At 41.2% G+C, this 8,587-nt stretch overlaps 1 protein-coding gene across 3 annotated transcripts; it reads right to left on the minus strand.

Moving 5' to 3' along the window:
* Nucleotides 1–891: 891 nt before the first annotated feature.
* Nucleotides 892–7,832, minus strand: LOC107713566 (opioid growth factor receptor-like). Of its 3 annotated transcripts, none has more exons than XM_016519116.1 (7): nt 7,573–7,832; nt 5,606–5,674; nt 5,444–5,525; nt 5,264–5,342; nt 5,092–5,158; nt 4,850–4,998; nt 892–1,976 (listed from the first exon to the last, which is right to left on the minus strand). In XM_016519116.1, exons 1-7 carry the CDS (start codon nt 7,675–7,677, stop codon nt 1,052–1,054), a joined length of 1,476 nt encoding a protein of 491 aa, XP_016374602.1. In that variant the 5' UTR covers nt 7,678–7,832; the 3' UTR covers nt 892–1,051. The 3 variants fall into 3 exon arrangements, with proteins under 3 accessions (XP_016374602.1, XP_016374603.1, XP_016374604.1); XM_016519117.1 differs by lacking the exon at nt 7,573–7,832 and adding an exon at nt 6,604–6,922; XM_016519118.1 differs by lacking the exon at nt 7,573–7,832 and adding an exon at nt 6,247–6,328.
* Between the last annotated feature and the right edge of the window lie 755 nt (nt 7,833–8,587).

Consider the following 8,587-nt stretch of genomic DNA (forward strand, 5'->3'; position numbering starts at 1 on the left):
TCTTATGCATAGAAATGTTGGCAGGCAAAGAAATATTATTTTGTAGTAGGCCCGGAAACAAGAACTCATTATTTCAATGAGAGATGGGGAGCATTAGGAAAACAGTCCAAAGATACTTCACATTCACTGCCATGCATTTTCTGCATGACCTGCAAAACACTTCATCCAATTACCATTGTGTCTCCTTTTCCTCGTAAACGGCTTGATCTCAGGAGGTTTGACAGGTTTAAAACACTATGAAATTGAACAAGGATTAAAGACAAATTGACAGAACATACATATTTCCTTTATTCCCTTAAGTTCCTCTGCTTTTATTATTACGGAACTGCAGCAACTGAGCAAAATGAAAGTACACTTTAATTATGGTTTTATTTTAAAACAACAGAAAAAAACAAACCTTAATTCATAGCTGACAAAGGTTTTTTATTTATTCTAGAATACGTCATGAAGGGTTAATTTATGGTACTGTGGGAAAAGTTGTAATTATACATTTGGAGTTACTGCATGTGCTGCACATTTAAAGAATCACTAAGAGATTGATTTATACAACTTCTGATCACAGAGCTTATTTAGTTATTAATGCTTCTATAGTTTATATGACTGTAGATGTAAAATGAAAATTTTTGAAGACAAGCTCCTTCATTTGAATTCAGGAATATCATTCAAAACATGAAAGAGTTAAGGGACAGCATCAGCAAAAATACAGTATATCTGCTGAAAAACAGTATCCTAGCTCTATGTATTTACTCTAGAAATATTTTTATCAATAGTTGGTTCTTATTAGTTGAATGTACATTCTTCTTTCACGGTTTCAGTTTGAAAAAAAAAAATGCTTGGAAAAACTGTAAATATGAAAATATGGACAAATAAACATTCAAACTTGAAAAAACAAACAGCTATAACAAAACATTTGGCCCCCTCAAAATTGATCCAACACAGAAAACACGTTTGAATTAATTCCTTCTTTAAAAAAACAACTCAGTTCATATCTCATCTTGTAATAAGTTCATAAAGTGTCCATTTTCAGTGCTTTATCGTGTTCAGGAGTCATTCATGGGCGAGGGATGTCCATCGGCTCGTCCTTCTCCGACCCATTCGACTGGTTGCAGTTCGTTGTGTTCTTCTCATGGCTCTCTGATTGGACGCTCGTCCTCATCGAGCCGGGCCTGGGAATCTTCTCGGACTGTGTTGGTGCATTGTGTTTAGGGCTGTCAGTCACTGTCCTGTCCTCACTCGTCCCTGAGGCAGTTTCTTCACGCTCCTCCTGGGAGTCAGCAGCACTGTCCATCTCTTCCCGAGTCTCGTCACAGTCTGCTGACCCTGCTCTAGAACCAGCTACATGTCCCCAGTTCGAGAGCTCCGCCGCTTGCTCAGGCTTCTGGATGACCTGTTGGCCTTCAGCACAGCTCGGCTCATCGCTGACAGTCTCTCCGTTGTTAACACTGGAGCCATTACTGAGAACAGCGTCTGGATTGGGCTCCTGATCTTCTGAAGAGCCCTCAGAGTGTTTCTCAGAGTCGACTCTCATTACGGAGTCACTGTCCACTTGCTTCTTTGCATCTGTGAGATCAGCGACAGGCTTGCTATGTTTTGGTTCACTTGCGGCTTCTCCGTCTTTATTTTTGTATGGTGAATGGCCTTCGTCCTGCGCTGCGCTCTCTCCGCTGCCAGCTGAAGAGTTCTGCTGCTTCTCAGACTTCTTCTTGAAGCGTTTCTGGATTTTTCTGGGGCACCACACAAACTTGTCTTTGGGCTCAAAGTGCTGGAAGGCGAAGCGCACCAGCTTCCTGCGCTCACGCTTGTCCCGCACGGCAAACAGGAAGTAGTCGAGCACGCTGCGTTTAATGCTGCTGAGGGTCTTTCTGACGACGGTCTCTTCCAGGAAGAAGCGCACCAGAGGGGCCTGGAAATGCTCAAAACCCAGCTCTCCCAGGCTCTTGAGTATCCGTGTGATTCGGAGATTATTGTGCATGTTTCTGAAAGCAGATGTGAAATTATTTTAGTGGCATGTGAGAAAGACTGTCTGGAAATAAAGAAACAATCAAAAGGTTTCGATACATCCTAATACACCCTATAAGCCCACTTGTCTTTATGAAATGTAGTTATTTCTTTTCTAGCAAATGCACATTATTGTCTTTTCACTTACCTGTTATTTTTTAGATTAATTTAAAACAAAAGTTAAAATTAGAAATCAATAAATCAGTTGCAAAGCATAAAATGGTAAAAAAAAAAAAGAAAAAAAAAGGCTTCTACAATGACAAACACGATTATATAAAATGTTTTAATGTTGTCATTACGAAAATAAATTAAACTGTCATGTATTTTTTCAAGTGTCTCGTCAAAAAAACATTACAATATATACTAACATAAAATTATTATATTTTCTCCTATTTTCATAGGGAATATATATCTATATATGTATATGGGTCAAAGACGAAAAAGGGTTTAAGCTTAAAAACAATGGGCCTCATTCATGAAACATTCGTAAATATAGAGTAAATTCGGAGTAATTTGCGTGTAATACGGACCTTCACGAAAACTCTCCTCGGATTCACAAACGCTTCGTAAAGGTCAGATTTGATAGTTAAACATGCGTTTGTTAATGAACTCCAATCATTCGTAAACAGGGCGCTCGTGCACGCTCATTCACAATTAGCATAATGATATTAGATGATAGAAGCCTATGAATTACAGCTACGCAAACTACGTGTCCAGGAACGCAGTGGAATATTCTGGTCTACTTTCTCAGGTTTGGCTCCAGTATATTGCATAAATGCAAAAAAGACTAATAGGCCATATGCCTAACAATAAATATTCAATAACGTATCCACCAAAGAGTTTTTAGCCAGCTGAAAAACTGTCAGGCGCTCTTCTGAAAACGACCAGCTGGTGGCGCTGGAGAATGCTTTGGAGGCACAGCGTTTTTCCAGTGGAGATGCTTGGATTGCTATAATCTGGAATATCCACGGCAGTATTACTAGTGTCTCATTTTGAAGAATATTACGGAATATAAAAATGCAGTAACCAGCAATGTTAACTTCTCTATTGTTGTTCAGCTGTTGTACAAGCAGGATGATTGGTCGGTGTAGTATTTGTCCCGCCCCTCCTCCACTGATTGGACGGCTGGGTAAAAAGTGACAGTGACAAGCGCTGCGTTTTACCCAAACGTTTTACGCACCATTTACACCTGGTAGGGAGCAGGTGTACATTTCTCTCGTACCAGCTAACATTTTGAAAATACGAACACTTTCATGAATCCGAAAATTTACATCAGAACAGCTTTACAAACGATTTACACTATTTGTTCTGCTCATGTTTCATGAATGAGGCCCAATAAGTGTAATACTGCTTTAAATTGTTGTTTTCCCCCAAAAAATGTAAAAAGTTTTGTTTAATTGAATTGCAATTTTGTTTTTGTTTTTCAGAGCAAAAAAAAAACATCATATATTTCCCCCTGATTTACAGAAGACACCCACTGAAATATCATTCAGTGTAACAATCTTGTCAGGCGTATTTACAACAAAAATCAATTTATGACACTAGGGATATGCCGGTATCAAATTGTCATGTTGCGATTAATTGCTAATGCTTTTATCACGGTATTCGGTATTATCACGATATTGAAATTTAGTTTTAACAAGTCTATTTATGACATATTAAAACACTAATTACTTTCACCGCAAATACTAATCAGTTGCCATTTTACATTTTTTAAATGTGCCACTATCCTAGGTTTTGCCCATTGGTCAGGAATAATTTTTTACTCATTTAAAACACAATCAAATTTAATATGCTCCCTTATTCTTTTAAATATTTTAATTTGTACAATAATGAATAAGCATGTTGTTTGAATTTTTACATAAATATTGTGTTGCACTGAATGACAATGTAACATTATTTAAACCACATTTTGACATTTTATTCTCCAAAAACTTATTTGAAACCTTAAAAGTAGACACTTTACTTACATTTAATGTGCTTTCTATGGAGATAAAATCACTTTTGTAAGTTTCTTTTGATGCAGACGTCTTAACGTCTTTGACCCATATATATATAAAATGAAATAAGGAATTATTTAGCGATTTAAGCATTACAGTTTTTCAAACTAATTATATTAAACTCAGTAAATGTTTTAAGTGTACCATGGTTGTAGAAATGAATTTCTTTGCAGTTTTTTTTAAAAAAATTTTTATTGAATGTGAAGCTATTAAACCGTTTACAACAAAGCTGAACTATGAGACTGAAAACGGTCTCATCCTCTAGTGGACGAGCTCAGTTACCCAGCCTTCGTCTGTCCTTCACGTGGATATAAATGGTTGTGCTTATGAAATGTTCTTCAGAATGTCCTGTTTTTCATGTGTTTTCTGAAGTTTGGACAATCACTCAATATCTGCGTGATATTGATATTCATGTGTTTTCAATCAGCTGTTTAGAATCAGCAATATCACATTCACATGTTGTCGTTCGGACAGTTTACTCATCGTTTGCAGCAGATTCTCACACCACAATAGCAAAAGGGATATTTTACAAAAGGAGCACTGGATGGAAACAAAACTGGCTTCTATCGTTTGTCAACCAATGACGAAGCAGCTCTTTTCTGTGAGTGCAGCTTGTGAATGACTCTGTGCTGCAGGTACAGATGATTTAGATCCATGTCCAAAACAGTCTTAAAAGAAAGCCAGTGACCCAGTACTGGTGAAGGGACTCGCTGAATGCCTGAAAACAGCTGTAGATTTCTTCTGTACATTAGAAGAGCAATAAACAGCCATCCTTTAGTTTGAAGGAAAACTGAACATGCGTGTTTGGATACATGTTTTATGATTAATAGCTGGAGTCTGGTGCAGCTCACCTCTCTAGATTGGCGAATCTCTCCCTCCAGTTGTCGGCGCGCTTCACCTCCCCAGTTTCTCTGTTCAGCAGCTGCATGCCGTAGAAACCCAGCATGAGTTCGTAGGACTCCAGAAGACGGCTCTTAGCCTCCTCGCTCTCCCTGAATGCCTGCGGACGACAGGACGAGAGCCAGCTTCAGCACCGTGCACACAGTCCCAGTCTAGGGTCTCAGAAACAGAGCTTGGCCTCTTTATGACTTACTTGGATTTCCTTCTTGGTGAGCTCTGCAGCCATGTAGTTGACCCCTGGCTCTCGCAGAGGAAACAACCTACAAACAACACACAACACCGTGCCCAAAGCATTGCATCTGCAACCAAACCGAGTGAAAAGGAGACTTTGACCGTCCCAAACGCATGAGCACGAGGTTTCTTACCACTGGATGTAGGAGTGAACTCTCTCCAGCCGCTTGTAATCGGTTTTCCACTCGGTGAGAAATGTCTCAATCGACACGTCTACAGAACAGAAAACATGACAGGAGCTCACAAACAAAGCAGTGCAATACACCTCGACTTAGGCACTTGTCACTGAAGCTCAAGAGAAAGTACAGACGTACCATCAGGTGACGATTTGATTTCATTCAGATAGAATTTTAAATTCGTCATTCTTTCTTCTGGACATTCGTCTTCATTGACGTTCTGTAGATGTAAAGCATCATCAGATCAGCATGTTAGGAGAGCACTTCTTGGTTTATTTTAGGAGAAGAGCAGACTCTTACTGGATATCCGTGTCTGTAGTTCTGCATGTCTTTGGCCGCTCTGAGGTTTCTTGAGGAAGAGTTGGACCACTGCAAAGAACCAAACATTACCTTCAGCCTCCTGCTTTAATTGGCTGCATCCAAATTCACAAACTAGTCATGCTTTGTGACCGAGCACAGCGCTATTTAGGTTCAGCTGTAGACTGATGTGAATGCACTGCAGCAGGTGAAGACCTCCACCGGTCCACCTGACCAGAGATGGCACTGCACATCAACATTTGTGAGATTTATTCAGTCAAACTGTTAATTCATCTCATTTTGTGTCTCTGGAAAATAGTGATCTATGACATTTTATACTGGTGAATATCAAAGTTTTTTGTGCTGATTTGTTAATGAGGGTTTTTAGATTTGTGGAGTAAAAGTTATAGTTTTTATTTTGAAGTAAGATGAGAAGTGGCACAGAAGGACTGGAGTGGTGTGCTGTTGCATGTTTCAGACATCTTCACTTTCACTAAAGGGGTCACGAACTGAGAAATCCCTTGATGTTTTGACACATAAGAGGCCATTGCGCTATAAAAGCATCCTGTAAGTTTCTCATTAATCTAAAAGCAGCTTATATTAAAGCCAATCCGCCAAAAGCACAGCTTGTGGAAAGCGCCTACCTCTGGAGCAGGACTCGCTGATATATTTTGTGTAGCTTCATGTGATGTCCGTTAGCCCCATGTTACTTCATAACTGTTGTTATTCTTTCAATTGCAATAACGTGCTAATCTATCAAACACGATCAAATATTAGAAGTAAACCGAATGCAGAGAAATAACCTCTCAAAGGGCTTGATTTACACACTTCCCTCCTGAAGCAGCGCGCGTAGTTATAATGTTAGCGACCGTCCGTCTCGCACACAAACACAAGCACAAGCTAAATGAAGCACATAAAGGCGACTGGTCCGAGATCAAAGCGCACAATTTGTACAGACCGCAGTGCAGTGGCTGACGGATTAATGAGGGATTAAAACATACGAAAGCGGGCCGTGTTTTCTTGCTGCGGCCGGGGTTGTCCAGCTCCTCGCCGTCGCTCTCCGTGTCCCAGGTGGAGTCATATTCACACAGCAGCTCGTCGTCCATCCCCGGAGAGCATGCGAGTGATGACACGTGTGAATGTGATCAATAACCTGGCGCGGGGCGAGAGTCCGCGCAGCTCCATGGGACGAGCAGCTGTCCGCGGGCCTGCAGCAGCTCTCTGGCTCTCTGCACTGCTCACTAGAGGGTTATTCAGCAGCTCTCTGCTCTGCTCACTAGAGGGTTATTCAGCAGCTCTCTTCTTCTTCTTCTTCTTTTTGTTCAATGGCCGTTCACTCCTTAGGACGCATGTGTAAACGCAGCCATTCTCGCACATGCTAACTTGTGCTACATTTGTAAAGGAAAGCCACATTGTTCTTCCCCATCTTATCCTATATAAATCACTGGAAAAGGAAATATTGTGGTGTATCAAATTTACATCGATATAACAAGATGCTCCGATTCAAAGAGTCATACCGTCCGGTCTCAAAATCCCACGCACTTGGCATTATGCCTATTGTTAGGGTCGGAGTCATGAGCAAATGCTGTGAAAGATTGTTGCAGACTGAAGGTGTTTCAAACAACTTATCTGTGGCCTAATGTCGGCTAGTACGAGTGACGCACTTCCGGTCAGCAGAGCAGATATTAAAGAACTAGCTAACGTGCTAATCTATCAAACACGATCAAATATTAGAAGTAAACCGAATGCAGAGGAAATAACCTCTCAAAGGGCTTGATTTACACACTTCCCTCCTGAAGCAGCGCGCGTAGTTATAATGTTAGCGACCGTCCGTCTCGCACACAAACACAAGCACAAGCTAAATGAAGCACATAAAGGCGACTGGTCCGAGATCAAAGCGCACAATTTGTACAGAACGCAAACAGACCGCAGTGCAGTGGCTGACGGATTAATGAGAGAGAATAACATACGAAAGCGGGCCGTGTTTTCTTGCTGCGGCCGGTGTTGTCCAGCTCGTCGCCGTCGCTCTCCGTGTCCCAGGTGGAGTCATATTCACACAGCAGCTCGTCGTCCATCCCCGGAGAGCATGCGAGTGATGACACGTGTGAATGTGATCAATAACCTGGCGCGGGGCGAGAGTCCGCGCAGCTCCATGGGACGAGCAGCTGTCCGCGGGCCTGCAGCAGCTCTCTGCACTGCTCACTAGAGGGTTATTCAGCAGCTCTCTGCACTGCTCACTAGTTATTCAGCCTTCAGCCAGTATAAGAGACACCCATTCACCCCCACACAGATACTCAGCGAGGAGCTCACAACTCAACAATACACCACGAGAAAACATCTAAACTTGCAGCACAACACATTTATATTAGGCTTGCCGTGATAGACGGTGCCGACGGTGATACCGGTGTTAAGCCGCAACACCGGTTAAGTCACTTGCCCACCGCGTCACCGACCCCCACCCGTTTAGATTTTTTATAGTAATAAAAATAATTCAGTTCAGTAAAAGAAAAGACACTACAATTAAAAACTGAACGCGGCTGCTCAATGCAGCGTGCCGAACGACCAGTGTTGCCAACTGATTTTCAGGGGAAGTTGCTAAAGGAAGGTTGATTTGTTGCTAAAAGTTGCTAAATGACGTGATGTCATTGCGCGGTGACGTCATTGCGTAATCACGATGCAAAATTGTGTCACTGCATCAAATCAAATGCATCAAAAATAAAATGTATATATGTTAATTTAGATGGAAAAGTGTGCCTTTTTTATCGTTTGAGTCACTTATCAAAAGTTGCTAAATGTTGCCAAATAAATTTTTTAAAATAGCTAAATTTGTTGCTAGGTGCTTTGTGAGACAGACAAGAAGAGTGATGTGAGACAGACGAGAAGAGTGAGGCGAGACAGACGAGACGATCGCCGATGATTTAGTTTTGAAACGAGATGCAAAAGCGCCTGTTTGGCAATATTTTGGATTTTGAAAAGCCTGTTGAC

This window comes from Sinocyclocheilus rhinocerous, unplaced genomic scaffold (genome assembly GCF_001515625.1).
Source record: "Sinocyclocheilus rhinocerous isolate Xijiao unplaced genomic scaffold, SAMN03320098_v1.1 scaffold1049, whole genome shotgun sequence".
Lineage (NCBI taxonomy): Eukaryota > Metazoa > Chordata > Actinopteri > Cypriniformes > Cyprinidae > Sinocyclocheilus > Sinocyclocheilus rhinocerous.